This window comes from Cupressus sempervirens, chromosome 9 (genome assembly GCF_028749045.1).
Source record: "Cupressus sempervirens isolate cs-2001-9-10 chromosome 9, ASM2874904v1, whole genome shotgun sequence".
Classification (NCBI taxonomy): Eukaryota; Viridiplantae; Streptophyta; class Pinopsida; order Cupressales; family Cupressaceae; genus Cupressus; species Cupressus sempervirens.
Genome location: NC_143126.1, coordinates 451,273,349 through 451,295,943, shown reverse-complemented (window position 1 = coordinate 451,295,943; position 22,595 = coordinate 451,273,349). Strand labels below are relative to the sequence as shown.

At 35.2% G+C, this 22,595-nt stretch overlaps 3 protein-coding genes across 6 annotated transcripts in view; 2 read left to right on the top strand and 1 right to left on the bottom strand.

The window, feature by feature from the left end:
• The window catches only part of LOC149539259 (RNA-directed DNA methylation 4-like), a 161,783-nt gene that overhangs the window by 93,394 nt on the left and 45,794 nt on the right, over positions 1–22,595 (bottom strand). For all 3 annotated transcript variants that reach the window (XM_089800584.1, XM_089800585.1, XM_089800583.1), the window contains exon 3: positions 2,327–2,415. In XM_089800584.1, the coding sequence (XP_089656710.1) occupies positions 2,327–2,415 (89 nt within the window). The remainder of the gene's footprint in view (positions 1–2,326; positions 2,416–22,595) is intronic.
• On the top strand, positions 9,818–11,315 carry LOC149539261 (uncharacterized). The gene is made up of 2 exons (XM_089800265.1): positions 9,818–10,830; positions 10,976–11,315. Exons 1-2 carry the CDS (start codon positions 10,094–10,096, stop codon positions 11,313–11,315), a joined length of 1,077 nt encoding a protein of 358 aa, XP_089656391.1. The 5' UTR covers positions 9,818–10,093.
• LOC149539260 (uncharacterized) lies at positions 11,448–12,522 on the top strand. 2 transcript variants are annotated; one of them, XM_089799170.1, is made up of 3 exons: positions 11,448–11,814; positions 11,934–12,135; positions 12,246–12,522. In XM_089799170.1, the coding sequence occupies exons 2-3, from the start codon at positions 11,966–11,968 to the stop codon at positions 12,466–12,468; spliced, it is 393 nt and encodes a 130-aa protein (XP_089655296.1). In that variant the 5' UTR covers positions 11,448–11,814; positions 11,934–11,965; the 3' UTR covers positions 12,469–12,522. The 2 variants fall into 2 exon arrangements, with proteins under 2 accessions (XP_089655296.1, XP_089655295.1); XM_089799169.1 differs by having other exon boundaries at positions 11,912–12,135; positions 12,246–12,518.

Sequence of the window (22,595 nt, the reverse complement as noted above, 5' to 3'; positions counted from 1 at the left end):
ACCAAGTTGAACTTATATATGCAGTGACATGTAAGAAGTCTACTTTTGATGGATTTTACATGTAATTGCATATAAAATGTCCATTTTTGATAACTTAAAGTAATTTAATCCACTTAATTTCATAAAAATGTTACTAAATGGGTCATAAACAATATTTATATATCATATATAAAAATACAAAATATAAACATCATTTAAAAAGTAACATTTAAATGAGCATTTGGTTTAAAAATCAAAAATTAAACTGGAACTATATAGTTATATAGTCACTTTAAATGAAAAATCAAAAAGTAACTCAACTTAAAATTATAACATGAAGTGCACTATAGTCACTTTAAGTGAAAAATTTAAAGTTAAAGTAACTTAAAAACATAACAAAAAGTAAATTTAAGTTATATCTATCAAAAAATGAAAGTGAAATTAAAAATATAACATCATATTTTTAATTCGTGTTGTTGCATCAAAAAGGTCTACTTTTGAGGCACTAAAACGGACCATAACTCTTGACTGACAACTCCAATTGAGCTCTAGGTTAGACCGAATCGAAGAGAAAAGAGAAAGGCATGACATGAGCAAAACCAAAGGACTAAAAACCAACAAAAGAAAACTCAAAAGTTGAAAAAAGGACGATGAAGGCTTCAACAACAAAAAAGAGGCTCAACAGAAAACAAAAAGAAAAACACTTGACGAAAGCCTTCAGTAAAACGATTTGATACACGAACTGAAATGGAACGATTGATCAACATTAAGCAATTGAATATCAAATTCAAGCTTAGAGAAATGCGAAACTAGCTTGAAAAAGTCTCATGTTGTTACCAACATTTTGTGGTGACAAAATGTAAGACAATAGGGAGGATTGGAGAAAATTGAACAAACTAAGAAACAAGCCCAGTCAATCATCACATAGGTGATCAGAGAAGCGGACACGAAATTAGACACCTCAGTCTTGGACGCATCGTGGAGACTGCTAAGTGCTAGTGGAGGTAAAATAAAAATGACAGACATTGAGTAATCGGAGAGGAGACAATTAAGAAGAGATAAACGCTGCATCAAATTTGGGTAGGACAGAAAGGACAATAAACACCAACGTGGAATAGAGTCAGTAAACAAATAAAAACGATTCCTTCTTCATAGACAACGGATAGGAGAGAAGAATTATCAAAAAGTTTAAGAATCAACTAGGACCAATCCACATCTTAAATAATTAACATCATCTCCAGAAGAGACCAGAAAGAATAGGGGTCTGTACCCACTCACAAAGTATAAGAAGAGAGTTTGAAAGATAAACAAGACTTTCATTTGGAGGATGTACGCAGCCAGTTAACAATATCAGAAAGAGAACAGACATGCATAGAATAATAGCTAGCATAAAAGAGGTAACTTCATAATCACAGCAGTGAGAAGGAACAATACAGACCTCCCAATTACAATTAAGACAGAATCACTCTGAAACAGCACATAGGAGGGTGCTTTCTGATCGACAGTGTATTAAGATACAGATGAAATATCAGTTGCCATAATAACTGTGGAAGAGGATAAAGATAAGGCCACAACCTTATACAAGGATCCTTAAGGGAAAAGTTTCTGTTGCTGCAAATACCATATTAGTAGAAGCTTTTTCCAGGACAGTGATATTCTTTGTATTAGGCAAAGGCCCAAGGCTTTTGAAGGGCTTCAATAGAAACATTCCATAGAGTGAGTGTTGGATTGAAACAAGGCAGAGATTGAACATCTCTGAAGGTCAGTATACTGAAATAAAACACTAAATCATATGCATATGAAAGGATGAACATACCCATGATAGTTCATAAGGCTTAGGTTGAGAGTAATCTCTCCTAAGAAGGATGGATGTATCTACATGATCATCCATAAGGCTTATCGAGAGGGAACACTGTGAGAAGATGTCACTTAGTGGAGAGCTGTTCCAATATAGGAGTCCCAGGAACTACTCCCTCAAGAGCTAAGTACCGGATCACGACCTCTCCTTAAGAAGGAAAAAACTAATTAGAAATAGGACCTGTATAAATTCTAGTATATATAGTAATGTTTAGATAATGCTTCATCAAATTATTGGATCACTAACATGTTGCAGGTTTATTATCTAAAAGAATTGTGGAATTTTCCAACCTAGTGACAGGGGACATTAGACTATTTGAGGCTGGAAAGGACAGCACAAATTCCTCGAGCTAAGAAACTTACCAATTACAAGTGTCAAAGTTGTACCCATAATAATCGCAATCAAAATTGATGGGGGGACAGAACTTAATGCCTCAGAAAGAAGAGTTACATATGGCATGATAAAAGATCATGGAAGCAAAATGCTCACCAAAACTAATTCTAGAAGCTCTTTCTGTTCATCTGAGCAATTCACTGTCTCCACATGCTGAAACAACAATTTCCTGACTGTTGGTACTCCTGCGACCAAAAAAATTAACGAGTACATTAATAGCTTGCTCATATTATTCCAATAAAATCACATCATCGAAACTGTAAGTAAAGCATTCTGTCAGTTTTGTCCAAAAACAAACAAGACCTCCATGCATGGATATTGCTAATTTGTGCCTAACCTCCAATCAACCTTTAGTTTATTGAACAATAAATGTAAAAAGGAACTAGAGTGCCTTAGCTCTACATTCAAGAAATTTATGTAATATCTTTCATAATGTATGTGGATTTGAGCTATTAAGATCAAACAGGTCATTGCTTCAATATTTTTTTGTGAGTTGTACATTTTAACAATTTCCAAAGTGTTACAAATTAAAGTGATGTGAAAGTGCACTCTTTCCATGGACTTTTTGGGTGGATATTTTGCAACCAACAGTTTGTTCAACTTCAGTCACAAAATAGGTCGACCAGCCACAGCGTATGAGACAAATGTCAAGTTTGTAGTTACAGTCAGTTTGATATGATCATGAGTTTCATTATTGATGGTAAATCATCATTAGATAAATATTCTTTTATATACATATATTATTATATATATAATATATAATATATAATACATATTTTATATATATATATATATATATATATATATATATATATGGTTATTTATATTATTTATATACTAAATAATAATGTTTGAACCTTGGAAACATGTCTCGTCACATGTCTTCTCCTCTCATACTTATATGAGATCCATATCTGCATTTGGAACATCTCGATAACAATGGCAATATAATTACATTTGCAGACACGATCCATGTTACTTAACATGGAATCAGAGTAGGCTGCAAAGGTGAAAATCTTGATTTGGATTATTCAGTTAAAAAGAATGAATCTATCTCAAGATGTTGACACACGCAAATTAATATCATAGCCACAAAGACGATATACATGGTAGCAGCGACGTTGGTAGAGAATGGCATTAGTCAGTGACAGTGATGTATATAGCAAACAAGCAGTATCAATAGTGAAGGTTGAATGTTACCAGCGCAGGCATATAACAAAGCGAATATATATTTCAGAGCTATCACATGAAAAAGACAGTGGTATCAAGAACACAGATAAAGTCAGAATGAAATGCATAGTATCGAATGTATTGGGGAGCAATGAAATTAATATTTTAAAATTAATATGCCCAGCACTAACAATCATCCAACAGGTGCAAAGACTTGAGTTTGCAGTCAGGGCTATTAGATTTGTGATTCTTTGTAAGAAGCGAGTGTTCTTTCTAAGGACTGTGATATTTATGACCAATGCAATGTGTAGTTTTAAATGCAATAGGAAATAAGTCAATCCGCGTTGAGCTGAAATTATTCTTCAATACACACTCTGAAAAATAATGCCTTTGACAGATGCAGTGACGACCGAGGCATACAGATATATAAGATGGAAGTATCATAAGTTGTTTTTATACCATAGTTAGCTTGTAAGAGGAACACAGCATCAGAGAAATATTCCGACGTGGATAGGGTTGAATACTGGGAAAGATTGTCAGGCACTTGGTGAACAGGTGAAACATATCAGTAGCAAACCAAGGATTGGATAAGTCAGGACCCCAATCATTTGCATGGTACACATCACCACATATGTTACGATTGGTATGAAGCAGCAGTCGTACGATTTGGGAATCGGTATGAGCTACAGGTTCAGCAGAGACACTATCTGTACTATGGTTATCATATGAAAAGTTTTTTTGAGATTTAAGATTATAAAGTTACTTACTCTGTGTTCAATTCTGCTGTCGATGTTTATGGGCCTACATTTTCTTACATATGGTTCATATTATTGTTTAATCTACTCTGTCCATCCTTAATGAAGTTTCATACATGTGGCTTTGCTGGCTTGTGTCTTACTGAATTCCTTTTTGTGATCACGTGGATGTGGCATCACTGGCTCGTGTGCTAGTGTTGGTTGAGAAGATGATCAGTCAGTGAAAATTCAAGTGTCGACAGTTACATAGTAGTCTCATGGCCTTATGTTAAAGAAATTAAAACATTATGGCAGTGCTTAATTCCACACGGAAACTAGTTAGTTGAACACAGAGTATGAAGATAATATAAAACCTTCTACCGTGACAAATAAGGTCCCTCCAAACTTACGGAATGGAGAAGGGTAAAGACACATGGATATGGTGGCACAAATAGTCATACAGGAGGGCATAAATTTCAGTAGACTAGGTCAGTTTTTACAATACATAGCAGTATGATTATGATGACCTAGACAATTGACAATAATATTATGAAATCAAGAGAAGCAGTAGAGCCTCTAATTTGATGAGGATGCATTCTATCTTTGAGATAATGTTGAACAAGGAACAAAGGTATCGGGCACGGTAAAGTATGTAAATATATTTTATTATTGTTATTAATATGAATATGACTATTATTATTAAATGTCATATATATATATGAATTTATAATAATTATTTATTGTTATATTATGTGCGATAACCAAAAATATATGTTGATTATTAATTTTAATGAATATAAGTGAAATTGGTTACCTTAGATTTTTATGTGGTATTTCAAAGGAAATAATATGTTTAATATATAGATTAAAATATATATAGAAGTTTGAATATATGTATGTTCAAAATATATTTTATTTATATTTTTATTGAAATGGCCTTATTATGTAGAACTAATTATTATCCTTAAATATTATTGTAGTCTCTCTCTCTCATAAAGATATTTTTATAAGAGCTATTTGCCTTGATCTTTTCCTCTCAGTATGCTTTTGCAGAAAAAAGGGAGATTAAGATTAAGGGGGAGCCGGAAATTTGACATTTCATCAGCTGCAACCTTGAAAAAAAAGGGAGCAGATAGAGGATATGGTTTCGTCAACCTTCAGTGATCTCGATCATATTGATTTCAAAGGGAGTAAACCATGTTGTGATGGAATCTTCAGTGATCGATAAATTGCAATAGTCAAGAGGACTATAATTCATGCAACTATGTGATTTTAATGGGCCTACCCCTTGTATACATCATAAGAAAGTGGTGACTTCAATTGAACCATCTTCGAGTCTCTCTTTGATAAATGAAACTTGACGTATGAGTTGTAGAGTCATTCAAGTGGCACAATCATACTCAATCAAGATATTGGCATATTGTGGATGAGTTTGTGTTCACTTCTACTATTAAGTTAAATGAATATTTGGACTTTCAATGGATAAAAGAGCAAGTTAAAACTTAGAAAGGAGTTATCATATTTGATACAAAATTGTTTAACAATATAAGAATAAGTGGAAAATCAAACCATTTTTATTATTAGCTCATTTGGAAAATTGTTGGGGGAATAATAGTCAATGTTCCATTCCCACTTTTAGAGGGGAGATGTTCCATTGTCAAATAATTTAAGAAGAAAATTATGAATCTTCATGTGCAGATAAGTATTCTTATTTTTTCTCTCTTATTTGTAATTTCTATACATACTATAAAGGTTATTTGCCTTGATCTTTTCCTTTATGTTTGAGGATGTTCTTATAGGAAAAGAAAGTTGATGCTTTACACATGCTACGAGATATTGTGCCGACTCAACCTAATGATAGTAGCTCCAAAGACCCTAATGATCAAGATGAATAAAATAAGGCTCTCCTCTTTGATGATTGAGATTATGAGATTCTTCTACATTAAGAGGGAGTATGACACTTCTTTGAAGGCAACGCGAGAGTTTAGAAGAATGGTACTCAAAGGGAGTCTAGAAATACATGTGGGTGATTGCATGATGTTGATGTACCTACTCCTACGTATATCATTAGGAAGTGATGAATTATCACCAGAAAATCAAAAAATTGATATTAGATTCAGAGTGAGTTCAGCAAGCATCCTTGGGTGAAGAGAGTTTCTGAGGAAGTAACTAGAGGACCTGACTTCCCAAGATCGATGGTCAGAGAAAGAAATTTTGAGATGCAATCCTTCGTGGATGATATCTTCTCTATGAAGAGAAGTTCTAAGAGAAATTCTTTATAATGTGCTCTCCTCTATGAGAGATAAGTATGAGGTTAAAACCCTTTGTTCCACCCTCTAGCAACAGCTATGATGGGTCCACCCTCTGACTTGGTTCATGGTGGGTATCATGTGAGTTACTACATGATGTTGTTGTGATTATGTCATGAAAGGTGACGATCTTTCATTGATGTATATATTTAGAGGGGAGCTATTAAAAGGTGACAATCTTATCAATAGCTGGAGCTGTTATCATAACAGACTACATTAAGTTGTTGTCTCGATGTGCCGGAAGTTATGATAACGAATAGAAGGTAACTATTGTAGGTGACAATCTTATCAATAGTAGACCTATCTCCTAACACCAAAATGTGTTGGAGCGAGTGTTATCATGGTTCTTTGGGCCAAATTTTCCCGGACACCTTGATACCCACTCATCATGGTTCTTCGAGTCGGATTTTGCCAGACACCATGAAATTAAATTGTTATGATTCTTCGGGCCGGATCTTGCCAGACACCATAACATAAATTTATTATAGACCACACTTAAGTTGGTGTTTAAACTTATATTAAAGTTATAGAATTTGCTTCAATTCCCTCTTTGCTAAACAAGTGTTAAGAAATTTAGCCTCATTGTGAATCGAAACCAATTCCATCTGTAATATATGTTAATACATATGTGTGTGTTGATAGATTTATGTTGATATCCTTAAATATGTCATTCTACGAATATCATACTGAGATGATATCTCTTCATATACTCAAGAACATAATATGTTCTATATCAATCCTTCCTAACTAAGAGGGAGTGTCAAGTTTGTAGTTACAGTCAATTTTATATGATCATGAGTTTCACTATTGATGGTAAATCATCATTAGATAAATATTCTTTTATATACATATATTATAAAATATATAATATATAATATATATATTACATATATTATATTATACATATATAATAATGCATATATTATACATATGGTTATTTATATTATTAATATACTAACTAATGATGTTTAAACCTTGGAGACATGTCTCTCCTCCTCTCATACTTATAAGATCCAAATCTGCATTTAGAACATATTGATAACAATGGCAATATAATTACATTTGCAGACACAATCCATGTTAACAACAAAGTCTCTCCTACGTTAAAGGGAAGGCTCCCCCTTCTCGCCATCCCTTGGATCAACTCAAGGTAAGCAAGAAGTAGAGAGATTTTGTAAAGGGATGTTACCAATATTCTTTCCTCTCATCTTTCAAGAAAGAAACCACTTACCCGTGGAGCAAGTAATGGGCAAGATGAAATCTCTAACTACACTTCTATCTAATAGTTGGAAACGGTGATACCATTAAACGAACGCCAACTCAAATGCTGATTGAAAGCATACTAGTTGGCTCTTAACTCTTGTTCTAATCTATTCTATAAGAATAACCTCTACCATTGGGCCATAAAGACTTCCAAAAGTAGGGAATTCTAACTATGTTTGATGAATTTAAGATGGCAATACAACCTACAGTCAAAGCTTCTAGTCTATGTATCACCACAATCACTCTCAATCAAAGCTTCGGCTTTGATTCCTACTTAATTCTCTATGCTCTATTATAAACACACAATAACAACATGAATCAAAGATAATAGATACAAATTACAGTTAAAGCTTCCGATCCGCACTATCACAATTGCTCTCAATCAAAGTTTCAACTCCAATTGATTCTTTGTATTCACTTTTCTTCAAAATAGTACTACACAATCAAAGTTATGCTTGCACAATTTTATCAGAAATTTCTTGCATACAATAAAAGATGATTTTTACAATGAGAGGAGCACTTCTATTACATCCCAATTTTTGACCTAGCTTGAAAAATAGCCGTTGAGGTTCACATGAAGTCAGTTGGCAGTTTAATTTGTTATAATCTAGCAAAATGGTAAGATAGTTAGTTGTTATGATTTCAAGAGAAGATGACATGTTAGTTGATTGTTAATCACGAATTCATGGAATTGAGATGAAGGTTAACTATTATATTTAAATAATTTATAATTTAACTACGGAAAAATTCCTTGTAGGAAGCATGTTGAAGGGGTGGAAGCATTGCCAGAAAAGGATTAGGCAGGGCACCACCATCACTGGGCAGACGAGTAGAGGACCTAGAGATTTGAAACAGGATACATATGTGGAACCGCATGAGTTATTTTAATAATTAATTTGACTAAAATAATTGAGTTAAAATATAAAACGTATCTTAAAGGATTTTAATTTATCTTTCATTATATTATTTTAATAAATATTTATATACATGCATTTTTTTTAAAAATGATTTGGCAACTTTATATCTTAATAATTTAATAAAGTGATGTTTATAAGTACATATAAGATTTTAATAATATTCGAGTTATAATAACATTAGAATTATTATAATATTCGAATTACAACCTTCCAACTTTATTCTTTTCAAATTAATTTCTTTGCTTTTAAATGATAACATTTGACATGATTAATCGATTAATATTTGGCAATTCGAATTGTCTTTCCAACTTCTCTTCAACTCTTTATTCTTTTTCCTCCTTGTTTCTTTTTCATATATTTTTATATTTGTGATGCATTCGAATGGGCAATTAATCTTCTTGTAACCGTAAGGAGCCTAGGAGTCATGTTTGGTCTTCTTTTAAAGGAAGCCATGAGAGGAGCCGGACTAATTATTATTCCATTCTTTACACTTTTTTGAATTTCTCTTCTTTTCTTAATCTAAAACGTTCTCATCTTAAGCCGAGCAACTTCTTTCTCTCCTGGATTGATATGTTTTTCTTTTAAGCCGTGGCAATCATACTAAGCCGTGACTCACGTTTTTCCAACCGAGCCATTGCATTCCATTTTGCACATACCAGAGCCGTATCAAGTTTTACTTGGCAAGGAATCAAGTACACCAATTGGCGGAGAGAGAGAAATCTGAATTGGGAATCAGGTTATGTATATCTTATTTTATTTTTAGTCGGCTTTTTATTTTGATATACTCCCAATCTAAAAAAACTATCAGTCATATAGAATTTGCTTTTGCCATTCCAAAAACCTTGAAAGCTATACAGGTTATCAAGCCGGATGAGTAATGGAGAGCATAGATGGAAGACTCGCCGGTTACTCGGCGAGTTTTTAAAACTCGCCGAGTATTTTGGGACGGCGAGTAAATTGCCCAAAAACTCGCCTGCCAAAAAACTCGGCGTGAGTCCAAAAACTCGCCGAGTAATCGGCGAGTTTTAGTCAAAAACTCGGCGAGCTATGTAAAAAAACTCACGGTGCAGGGAACCCGCAGCCAGACGCCTAAATAGGTCAAAATGCATTGTTTTTTGCATTGTTTCTTTCATTTGTGTGGAGCAAAGAAGGTTTTAGCTGAGTGCAAGTGATTAAAGACAGATTGGAGTGGATTTTGGAGGATTCTAACCGAATTTAGAAGAGAAATTTCTTTCCAGTTATGTTCATCTTATCATTGTTTGAAAACTTTTTATAGTTTTAAGCAAAGCTTTTATTGTTTTTGTTGTTGTTTGTAAATGATTTCAAATCATTTGAAAGTTGAAACACTAGTGGCTAGTTGTTCTAAACTTCTAGCTTCTAAGTTCTAACTCTAAGTTCTAACTTTGTTTATTCGTTTTTCTATAAATTTAATTATTTATGTGTAGGGCAGCGGACAAGCATTAAGAAAACATGACAAACCCGCAAGAAGAGTGGCCACAAACACCATGCCCATCTGGATATATAGGCACTCGCCCTAAAAATGCAAGAGATAAGGCATGGCGGTATGCCTATGAAGCTCCAAGTCCAAATGATATTGGGAAGGTGATATGCATTCCCTGTGAGAGAATTATTTTTGGAGGCATAAACCGCCTCAAATACCACCTTGCAGGCATAAAGAAACATGACTCAAATCCTTGTCTCAAGGTAACTGATGAAGAAAAAAGATTCATCCATGCCCTACTTGCAGCTGCTGAAGAGAAAAAATTGAATAGGGAGAGGGCAAAATTATCTATGAGGGCAGCCATAGCTGAATCTGAAGGAGCTCCTTTTGATATGCAAGAGGAAGAAGAAGCACTTGAGAACATACCAGGATCTCTTCGTGGCCCACGGATCCGCAAACAAAATTTCTCTTTTACCGGTTCCACTTCTTCTACATCTCCTACTTCTTCATCACCATCCGGATCCCCATCAGGGATAGGTGGTTATTTTGTGCCCAGGAACACACCTAGAGCACAGCCATCATTAGAGGGCACTGCATGGTTTAAGGAGGTGCATGAGCAAACTGATATTGCAGCAGCTGATTTTTGGTTTTTCAACAATATCTCAATGAATGCCGCTGATAGTCCCTATTGGGTCAATATGGTGAATGCAATGACAATATCAGGCAAAGGGTACAAGCCGCCTAATCGCAAGGATATGAGTGGAAGGTTAGTATTTTACTATTTAGTGATTGTAAATAATTGAGATTCACTTTAGTTCATTGTTATATTTTAAATCTTAATTGTTATAACTTATTTCCTAATTTTTTACTAACACTTACACTTTATTTAATATTACACTTAAATTTTGTAGGTTGCTTGACAAAGCGGTTGGTAGGGCAAGATTGTTGATAGAAGACCAAAAGAAAGAGTGGAAGAAGTATGGCTGCACCATTTTATCTGATGGGTGGACAGATGGAAGAAGTAGAACCATTATTAACTTCTTGATTGCTTGCAAAGATGATGTGGTGTTTTGGAAATCTGTCGATGCCTCCAACAAAGTGAAAAATGCAGCCACATTGGCTTTAATGTTGGAGAATGTTGTCATGGAGGTGGGAATAGAGAATGTGGTGCAAATAATCACAGATAATGCAGCAGCATATGTGGCAGCAGGTAGATTTAATTTTTTATATTTGAATCAATATGAATCATGAATGTAATGCTATGGTATTATTCAATTTAGATTTGATGTAATTTGTAAATACTAAATATGGAAAGTTTGTTACTGATTATTGATTTTTTGCTAATCTTTTAGGTAGAATCCTCCAAGAGAGGCATCCCACACTTTTTTGGTCACCTTGTGAAGCACATGTCCTTGACCTTCTTTTGGAAGACATAGGAAAACTTGATTGGGTGAGTCCAGTTGTGGAAGATGCTAGGCGAGTCACGAAATATATCTATAATCACCCATGGGTTCTCAGTTTGATGAGAAAAGCCACTAAAGGCAAAGATTTGATGAGACCTGCTATGACAAGGTTTGCAACGGTCTTCTTGACGTTGCAAAGTATTCTTGACCACATATTGGCTTTGAAGCAAATGTTTGTGTGTGCTGATTGAGTTGCTTCACCTTACTCAAAGAAGCCCGAAGGAGAAGTTGTGGCACGAATAGTCTTTGATGATAGCTTTTTTGCAAAGGCTAAGGAGATTGTGGAGGTAACTTCATTATATTTTTAGTTTATTCAAGTTTCATTTTCAATTCATAACTTACTATGTTATTAACTAATTTGTATTTTTCAAATTTCAAATGTAGATGTCTCTGCCCCTGGTTCTAGTCTTGCGCACATGTGATGGGCAGCAATCCCCAATGGGAGGTCTTTATGAGGCCATGGATAGGGCGAAAGAGGCTGTTAGAAGTTACTATCACGGGGACAGTCTCAGATTTGACCCCATTTGGGAAATAATTGATAGGAGGTGGAACAATATGCTCCACAAACCTATTCATGCAGCAGGCTACTTCCTCAATCCCAAATTCAGGTACTATTATAATTGATTGTCCTTGAAGTTGGGATTTTAATAAGTCTTTATTTTACTTTACTTTTTAAGGTTGTGTAGTAAGACTTGATATCATTTTCTATTTGTTTTAGGGCTGATGATTCCTACTCAGATCCTAATGGAGAGGTCATGGAAGGTCTCTCTAAATGCATTGAGAGAATGATATCAAGTGAAGAGGAGAGAGACCTTATTGTGACCGAACAACAAATCTATGTGGAATCAAGGGGTCCTTTGTTCTCTTCTATGCTAGCAAAGAGAGCAAGATCTACTCAAGCACCAAGTAAAGCGTCAAACTTTAAAACTTTTGCTAATTGATAAGTTGTGCTTCTGATTTTGTTTTTTATTGCTTTATAACTTTTTAAATTTTGTTTTGCAGATGCTTGGTGGGCAAGTTGGGGTGGCAATACCCCCAATTTAAAGAAATTTGCTCTCAGAGTCCTATCCCAACCTTGTAGCTCATTCCATTGTGAGCGCAATTGGAGCTTATTTGAGTCCATCCATACAAAGAAAAGAAACAAAATGACTCAAAAACGGCTTAATGACCTTGTTTATGTGCACTATAATCTTAAGTTGCGCATAAAAAAGTCACAGCTCTTAGAACTACCTGGTCCGCTTGATCTAGATGAGATAGATCCTTATTCTGATTGGACAGCACAGGAGCCAAGTCCATTTTTTACACCAGATGAGATCGCTGATTTGGAGAGGCAGGCCATGGAGGGGGAGGTTGACACTGATTTTCAGTTCACTATGGATGACATTGAGGATGAGGACGAGGATAATGATGATTCAGGCGAGGATCAGACATTACCATTAGGTGGAGATGCATCCTCTTCTAAGACGCCGAGCCAGTCAGTAGGGACGTCGAGCGAGGGGGCACAGCCACAGAGTTCACAGTCACGCAGCTCACGCCCTATCCCAGTGCGGGGCACTTCTTCTAGGACTAGACCCCCTCGCTTTCCTGCTAGTGCAAGTGGAAAGAGGAAGATGTGATTGGCATTGTCACATTGTATTGATGTATTTAGACTTTTAGTATTTACTTCTAGTTTGACAGATTGAAACTATTTAGTAATTTACTATTTTGCTTCCTACCATGAGCATTCTGCATGAGAATGCAATTTTGTACGCATTATGCATTTATATATATCTAAACTTTGTTTCTTTCTTTTGTATTGTCTTTAATTAACTTATTAGATGCATCTTCTCATTAAATTTTGCAAAATAAATGTATTTTTAATTAAATATCAGCGGTTTTTTAGGTTCCCGAGTTTTTCCCGAGTTTTTTTTTTAAATCGCCGAGTTTTTCCCGATTAAACTTTTGGGGGGCTTGGCGAGTTTTTGCATTTGGCGAGTTTTCCAACTATGATGGAGAGTATAGTCAAATTTGAAAGTCGTATTCTTATTTTACAATGATAAATCAAAGAACCTAAATACGGAATATTGAGACTCCGATTGATCAGTAAATCATTATTTAATCTCATGCATAATCCAACTAATACTTTTTAGTTTTTCTTCCTCTATCTAAAACAAATTAATCTTCTTAGATGGTTAAGACCGAAGTGTTAAGATTAATCTTTTATGCCATCTGTTGATATATGAATTATGTATAATTTCTTTTCAACTTAACAATAATACTCTGAGATCTCATCAATAAATCAGCCCTTGGAACAGAGATAATCATGTATATTGGAAGGTACCCAAATGTTGCAAAGCTTAAACATATTACCAAGCATGAATTAAAACATATTGACATCGAGGAATTCACTGGCAAGAATGCCATCAATGGTGAAGAGGTGGAGTTAAAGGGAAATCAGTTATGATTAATTTAATATTCAAATTTGAAATCTTTAAAGAACATAATTATGTAATCACAGAACGTGAAATGATGGATGTATGTAATCTTCTTGAATAATTAACAGAGCCATCTACTCTGAGAATTCCTACACCTGGGACTCACCTGGTTGTGAAACCAAGGAGATGGGGTGATGAGGGGAAAGAAAGGAATCATCAATAATATGAATCAATATCAAATATGACCGAACAACTTTCATCATTTTTAATATGAATAAAATAATAGCTCATGCATATTCCTGTTATTGTGATCTCCTACTGCCAAGTCGTATGGTGAGTTAATTACCAAGAAGCCCAGCGGATGGCAAGATGTCCCCTGTCTATTCCAGGTAGGGAGGGCCTTTCTCATTAGAGATCGTGTGTGGATAAGTTGTGGTCCGAGGTTGGGTGGTTAAGCCCCTGACAATGTTTCACCTCTCCCCAAGATGTCAGTCATGCGTCAAACAGAGATAACTATGCATTCAATTATTTATCAGAAATAGGTATTATCACATTTATTTAGGAGGTAAGATTAAATTGAGTTATTTCATTGTTACCATTATATTACACCTAGATGCAAGAAATAGGTTTATGAATTGTTTTTCAATTATATGAATAACGAATATAAGTATATTTTCTAATCATGAGTTACTGCCACAGTTAAGTAATCAGAAGGAAAGGAATCTGAAGTCCTAATTGATTGAGTGATAGCGGGAACCCTAACTGATACGGCGGTATCAGAAGCCCTCATTGAATCCGTGGTAGCAAAAGCCCTATTTGAATAAGTGGTATCAGAAGCCCTGATTGAATCCGTGGTAGCGGAAGCCCTATTTGAATCAGTGGTATCAGAAGCCCTAAATGAATCCGTGGTAGTCGAAGCCCTATTTGAATCAGTGGTATCAGAAGCCCTAATTGAATCCGTGGTAGCGAAAGCCCTATTTGAATCAGTGGTATCAGAAGCCCTAAATGAACCAATGGTAATTGATGCCCTAATTATTACAGTGGTATGTGATGCCCTAATTTAAAATATAGTGGTATTTAATTGTGATCATCATTTGATTTTGATATAGTGGTTTTTAGATGATAGTCGTCATGTGTAATTGTTATGGTGTATTTGTGGACTAACCCAGGTGGTTGCAGAAGCATCCCTAGTTTGATTTCGATCTTAGTTTTCCAAGGTATGTAGTTTTCAATTTCTATAGTAATTTCATTTGATGGTATTTCAAGTTTTTAGTTAAGAAATTTTGTCTAACTGATTTTAACAGTAAATCTTATTCACATGAACATGAATGATATAACTGTCTTCCTATGAAACGAAGTAATAACTATATTCTTTGAGTATGTTAGATGTTAATTTAGACCCGGGAAAACCGGATGTTACAACTTCTTATATAGGAAATGAAGTGAGAAAAAGGAGGAAAAAGTGGGAGCAACTTAAACACTTTGATCCGGTAAAACTAAGAAGAATTATTGGATTACATGTCATGAGGACATGCAATCGAATTGCATGCAAGTTCAATCAATCCTTGAGATAGTCAAGGATAGCCTTGTATTTGGCAATACAATCATGAACCACAGGACGATTTGGGATCTCCATCGTTTTTGAAATGGCCTCAGTTCTGACTGCATTTGCACGTGTTGATTTTACAATTTTGTAATTCTCTGCAAGAAATTCGCACAAGTGTTTTGCCACATACTTGTATGTATCGAACCTATTCATCATATGTGATCCAAATTCTTCATAATCAAAATCAGCATTGGCTATGTCGGTGTACAGTGAGGTCATTTCTTCTTCAGTGAACAAGTTATCGTCTTCAGTAAAGACCTTGCATCCCATCTACTCCAAATCGTTCATGATCTCCATTTCCATTGCTTAAGAGTCTTCCAAGGTTCCCTGTAACTTTGTCAAAAGTTGTCCCAGTACTTGCTCCTTATGACCTAGGAGTCCCTAATATTTGTAGAACATGTCAGAGGATGGAATGACGTTGCATGAAATAAAGACACCCAGATCAACATCTGCCATTTGATCCTAAATACCTAAAATTTCTTTCAAGGTATTGGTTTCTTGATTATTGGAAGCAATCATGTCATGAATATCTCCCCAACACCTCTGATACTTTCAAGAACTTTAACCGCATCTTTGATGGATTGAACTCCTTCTAAGATAACTTCTTCAAACCAAGCCCTTGCTGCCTCAGCTTTCTAATTTATCTGGATTGTCTGAGATGTGACGATAGCGGTCTGTGAGGATTATTGGCGGATGACCTCATGAAGACGTGTAACCTCCTGCTTCAGTTGATTCTTATTTTCCCAAAGCTCATGATTTCTTTTTGACAAATTGGGGAGTGCATCTTGAGCATCTTGCAAACACCCCAGTCGTGGTTGTTTACCAAGTTCAATTTTGGTGAACTTGTGATCTGACCGATTAAGCTCCTCGGTTTGTCTACCAAAGGCTCTGCAATCTCAGCATATCTAGTCTTTTCAAAACCAACAACGACTCTTGAAACAACCTTAGCTTTTAAAGATTTAGATTTACTCTTCCAGACAAGGAGATAATTTGGGGGTACTGCGACCTTTCTTCTTTTCATGGTGATTTTTCCCAACCATGCTGGTAGACTAAAACCTTCATCTACTAAAACTGGAATAGTGGCTATACAAACATTGATCCTAATTGTATTTTTCGTTGTCACCATGTGTGCTTTAGTTTGCATGGCTGGAACCATGGGCGTCATTTGAGACAACTCTATCATGAACATCTCAAACCCTACGACCGAGGTATCAAGTTGGGAGACTTGACCTTCTGTGAGAGTTGGAAAATCATCAAATACATTTCCCAAGTTCTCACATTGCTCTGTTGTGAGGAAAGGAGGAGTTGCTGAAGAGATGGGGAGTGAAGACATGTTCACTTCCAAAACCGAAATGATAGGCGTGAAAATAGTGGAGAATGAATCCACATCGTTGTCTACGACATCCAAGAAAGCTCTTTCCTAAGTAGATGGATCTTGGTTATTTGGTGGTCGTGGGGGAGATATGATCACTATCTCTCCCTCTTCTTGTCCATCTTCTTCATCAAGTTCTTCCTTTGATTCTTCCTCCGATCCTTGAGCTTGCTTGAGCGCTTGAGAAGAATCTATAAGTGATTTTGATCCCTTTCCTCCTTTGAGTTTAAACTTGAGAGTTTTAACTAGTCTTAAAGAGGATGAACCATCCTTCTTTGTGATTTCTACCTGAGATTTCTCCCAATAGGTGCAAAATGATTGCTATCTAACCCAAGTTTCGGATGTACTCTCTTGAGGCCATTGATTTTCAGCCACTTGTCAGTATTCACTAAGATAGATTGGAATCTATCAAAGATAGAATTGTCTTCCTTTTGTTGCCACTGGATAGGGAAAGGTCAAAGCTTGTCAAGCTGGGCTTTGTGATACTCTGGATCTAGGTTCATGACATCATCTTCAATCCAAAAGCCTAGCAGAATCTCAACCATGTTGAGGTCATTGATTTACTATATTGTGAGCCTACAGTAGTCCATTTTCATGATGTCTACCTCTGTGCGCAAGTCAATCCACACATTTTCCATGCGATGAACATGGGTGAATGCTCTTTTGATCTTTGAATGCATCCCTCAATAGTCAAAGTCGAACCTAGCTTTGAATTTCTTCAAGGTAATAACCTGAAGTTTTGCTTCCATAGCTTTCGCTTTATACACTAAATTGAGTGTATATTGACCAATTACGAGGGGTTTGGCAGTGGTAATGCCAAATCCTAGCTTGTGTTGACTGTGTTGGTATGATTGCACGTCCATGAGCTATCTGGCCAATTCCATCAAATAATCCTATCAATAGGATATCTTGGTAAGGTATAAGGTTCTCCTTGAAAATAACCAACTCTCAAATAGGTGAAAGTTGGAAATTGCAAGAAAATGTAGCCGAGCAGATTTACCCTCTCCCAAGCTTCATCTGAAACTCTTTTAATTACCAACTCTTTGTCAAACTGACACTTAAAATGTCCAAAGAATGCATCTTGCACCCTCCTGAAATGATACTTTCTCTGTGTTAATGTAATATGGTGTTACATCCCAATTTTTGACCTAGCTTGAAATATAGGCGTTGAGGTTCACATGAAGTCAGTTGGCAATTTAATTTGATATAATCTGGCGAAATGATAAGATAGTTAGTCGTTATGATTTCAAGTGAAGATGACATGTTAGTTGATCGTTAATCGCGAATTCAAGGAATTAAGATGAAAGGTTAATTATTATGATTATTTATGATTATATAATTTATAATTTAATTACAGAGAAAATTCTTGCAGGGAGCATGCCGAAGGGGTGGAAGCATTGTCAGAAAAGAATTAGGCAGGGCGTCACCATCACTGGGCAGACAGATAGAGGACCTGGCGACTTGGAACAAAATACATCTGTGGAATCGCATGAGTTATTTTAATAAATAGTTTAATTCTAATAATTGAGTTATTTAGTAAATAATTTAATTAAAATAATTAAATTATTAATAAAAACATATCTTAAAGGATTTTAAATTATCTTTTGTCGTAGTATTTTTAATAATTGTTTATAAATGTTCATTTAAATATAACAATGATTTGGCACCATTATCATTTAATAATTTAAAAATTGTATTTTATAATAATGTTTGGATTATAATAATTATATTATTATAATCTTCGAATTTTAATTTTCTAATTCTATTATCTTCTTTATTATTCTTACTTTCAACCGATTATTGTTTGGCATGTTTAATAATATTTACGTTTTTAAATTCATTTAGACTTTTGGCTTATTTATAGACTCCCGTAATAGTTCCAGATATTCAACATTTATGTTATTCCCTTCTCTTTTCGTAGTCAATTTAATAACTTTGGTCATCTTGGATTCAAATAGTTTATAAACCTTTTGGTAACCGAGGGAAACCAAAGAAACTCGGATCTTTCTTTAACTGTAGGAAGACGTGGAGTCAGACTTTTTTTTTTAATAGTTCCTTATTTGACTGCCAGCATGGATTTTTTCTCCTACGGCAACCATACTTTTCTCCTGTAACCTTCATGTAAATCTGAGTGATCTTCTTACTGATTAGTTTCTCATTCCAAGTAAAAACAAATTACAGTATTTACTTTGTTTTATGAACGGAGAAATTGAGCGGAAATGCCTCTTCAAAACTGGAAAGATGTCTTCACTACATTCAGTTCTTCAGCAGATTTTATCGCCATTACTACAGGAGATGGGCGCACCAAAGAGAAGATAATACCCTAAAGACACCACAATCCACTTGGTCTTGAAGGTATAGGCTGTGTAATACTGTCCTCTGAAGTCTTGCGTTGATTGCCAATGCTGGGTGAAGCGACATCCATCTCAGTTTGCTTGAAAGTGGTAACAAATTAGTTCCGCACTTTTCTATTGTTTTTCAGGCACTGTCTGACGTTTTATCTAGTGATAATGGCAGTGATGATTTTAAGCCTTATTGATGATTATTTGTATGGCTCAAGTCCGCTGGTTCTTAGCTTATAGCTTTTCATGTTTATAATAACCGTAGAAAGAACATTTTGAAAACATTTCCATGTCACTAAAATCTGACAGCTAATTTGCAAGGTTAAGGATGTTAGGAAGGCATAAATGTGTTTACACCATTTGTATTTTGTTTTATTCATTTGAGAAACCACGCTGTAAACTCAGATTAAAAGTGTTTAAACCCGAATACATCCAAATTTGATATGACATTCAAATTATAAAGTCTGTTTTTTTTGTTCTTTCTTATATATATATATATATGTCCGAATGAGCAGAGTTACTTGAATTATCTTTGGATTCATGTTAAGGAAGTATATCAAACCAATTTAATATCAGATGCATCCTGAAATATATTTAACTAAGAATGAGAAATTGAAACCAGAACATCAAGGAATTCACCAGGAAAAGATGCTAGAAAGTGGTGAAGAAGATGTAAAAATAAATAAAAATAAAAATATAATACATTAAAACATTTCTATAGCTTATGCATGTTACACTCTGGAAGAATGTTGTCAATCTTGAAATCTTTAAAGAACATAATCATAAAATGTGAAATGATGGTGGTATGAAATCTTCTTGAACAATTAATGGAGCCATTTGCTCTAAGAATTCCAAATACCTAGAACTCACCCAGCTGTATAGCCAAGAAGATGGGTGATGAGGTAAGAGAATAGGAATCCTTAATAGTATGAATCAGTATCAATTATGACATTTCAATATTTATCATTTAATATGAATTACTTAATAGCTAATGCATATTCCTGTTATGGTGATCTCCTGCTGCCAAGTCGTGAGGTGAGTTAAATTATCAGGAAGCCCAATGTATGGCAAGATGACCTTGTCAATTCCAGGTAGGGAGGGCCTTTCTCTTCAGAGATCGTGTGAGGATAAGTTGTGGTCCAAGGTTGGGTGGTAAAGCCCTTGACAATGTTTCACCTCTCTCGAGATGTCGGATATGCATCAAACAGAGATAAGCTATGCATTCCTATGATTATTGGAAACAGGTACTATCATTTTATTTATGAGGAGGTAAGATTGAATTGTGTTAAAATCATCGTTATCATTATTTTACACCTGGATAGAATTGTGATTTGTTTACATTTATATGAATATCGAATATAAATATATTCCTAATCTTGAGTTACTGTCACAGATAAGTAATTAGACGGAAAAGAAATCCGAAGCCGTAATTGATTGTAAGACAACTGGAACCTTAAATGATATAGTGGTATTGGAAGCCCTAATTGGATCCGTGGTATCGAAGCCCTAGTTGAATCCGTCGTTGCAGAAGCCCTAAAATGAATCCGTGGTCACGGAAGCCCTAAGTGGTAAAGCGGTATCAAGAGCCCTAAATGAACCGATGGTAATTGATGCCCTAATTAGTACAGTGATTTGTGATGCCCTAATTTAAATTATAGTGGTATTTAGTTGTAATCATCATATGATTTTTGAGATAGCAATTTTTAGATGATAGTCGACTTGTGAAATTGTTATAATGTATTTGTGGACTAACCCGGGTGGTTGCAGAAGTATCCCTAGTTTGATTCGAACTCAGTTTTCCGAGGTATGTGATTTCAATTTCTGAAGTAATTTCATTTAATGGTATTTCAAGTTTCTAGTTAAGAAAATTTGTCTAACTGATTTTAACGGTAAATCATATTCACATGAACATGAATGATGTAACTGCTTTCCTATGAAACGAAGTAGTAACGGTATTCCTTGAGTATGTTGAATAATAAATTAGACCCGGGAAAACCAGATGTTACATATGGTCAATAGTTCTAGATGGGAACTAGAGTCCGATCTCCCTTGGTGGAAAGTCCTGAGAACATTCCCATGGCCACAGCAATGTAGACCAAGTACGAATTCATGTAGAACAGTGTTGATGTTCCTACATGAACCAATTGTTCACATAGTATTGTGCTCATAAGCTCTCCTCAGTAGATGGGTTCCTTGTTATCAAAGATTTGAAGGATAAACTTATACATCCAGGCTTCAAAATCACCTGATTCCTTGAGGTCACAGACTTTGCTAAGGAGAGTTATTAAATCAATAACTTTTGGTTTGAGCTCAAATCTGTGTATTATTTTGGGCCATCTAGAGAACTTGGATCTCTTTTAATCCAACCAATGATCATTTGTGTGCCTATGATAAACCAATTACATCTGATTCCACAATTGTAGAGACATCTCTTTAGACAAATCTACGCATTCTGAATTCTAAGGTACTATGAAGATTTTCTCAATAACATTTGGATCCAAGTTGATAATGACTTTGCCATCCGTATTCTTAATTATTTTTGTCTTAGGGCTAAAACATTGAGCACATCCCAAGATGAACTCAAGTTCTAGAAAAGTCATGGGAAAAGTGGACACTAGTTGAATATTACTACTTTTGATGTGTTTCATCTCCTTGTTGGTAGGAGCTTCGATTCTTTGTAAGAAATCAGCCATGTCTACATGTTCGATCTTTGTATCTGACACTTGATCCAGAGCATAGGAAATGAGTGATGCAGTTGTATGAGCCAACTCCTTATCATATCGGTATTTCATCTTCTCTTTGGATTTTGATGCTACGGACATATCCTGTGCTGCAACATGGAAATTCCCAAAATTAAATACACCATTTGACAGGATTGGCTCCATGAAGACATTAGACTTTGTTTGGCAATGACAACTCTATGAGAAACAAGGTGTTTGAAGTATTGATTAGATACTCATGGAATACACATGAAGGCTGGAAATGATCCAGAAAGCATATGTATTTGGACAAAATGGGCCAAACTGCAGCTTAGAAGGATGGATTGCATGTGGGCAAAGATGGGCTTTAGTTTGTAAGGCCAAGAATGAAGTTGGATGTATAGGAATATTGATTAGACCATGTTATATTTAATTGAACCATATCAACAAATTAGACTCGACGGTGCACTATAGTCACTTAAGGAAAAAATTAAAAGGTAACTCAACATGAAAATATAACGTAAACTGCACTATAGTCACTTACACGTAGTTTACAACAGTACTAGGGTACCTCGGGACACCGAGACAAGTTTTTGGGATGGGGGGAAAATGGGCCTCATTTTCGAGATGGCGAG

What these genes read in the sequence shown, in the direction of transcription:
- LOC149539260 (XM_089799169.1), top strand. Translation starts at nt 11,912, where the DNA reads ATGTCTCTGCCCCTGGTTCTAGTCTTGCGCACATGTGATGGGCAGCAA. An exon ending in TTCCTCAATCCCAAATTCAG is followed by an intron (nt 12,136 to 12,245) that starts GTACTATTATAA and finishes TATTTGTTTTAG; the next exon opens with GGCTGATGATTCCTACTCAG.
- LOC149539261 (XM_089800265.1), top strand. Translation starts at nt 10,094, where the DNA reads ATGACAAACCCGCAAGAAGAGTGGCCACAAACACCATGCCCATCTGGA. An exon ending in CGCAAGGATATGAGTGGAAG is followed by an intron (nt 10,831 to 10,975) that starts GTTAGTATTTTA and finishes TAAATTTTGTAG; the next exon opens with GTTGCTTGACAAAGCGGTTG.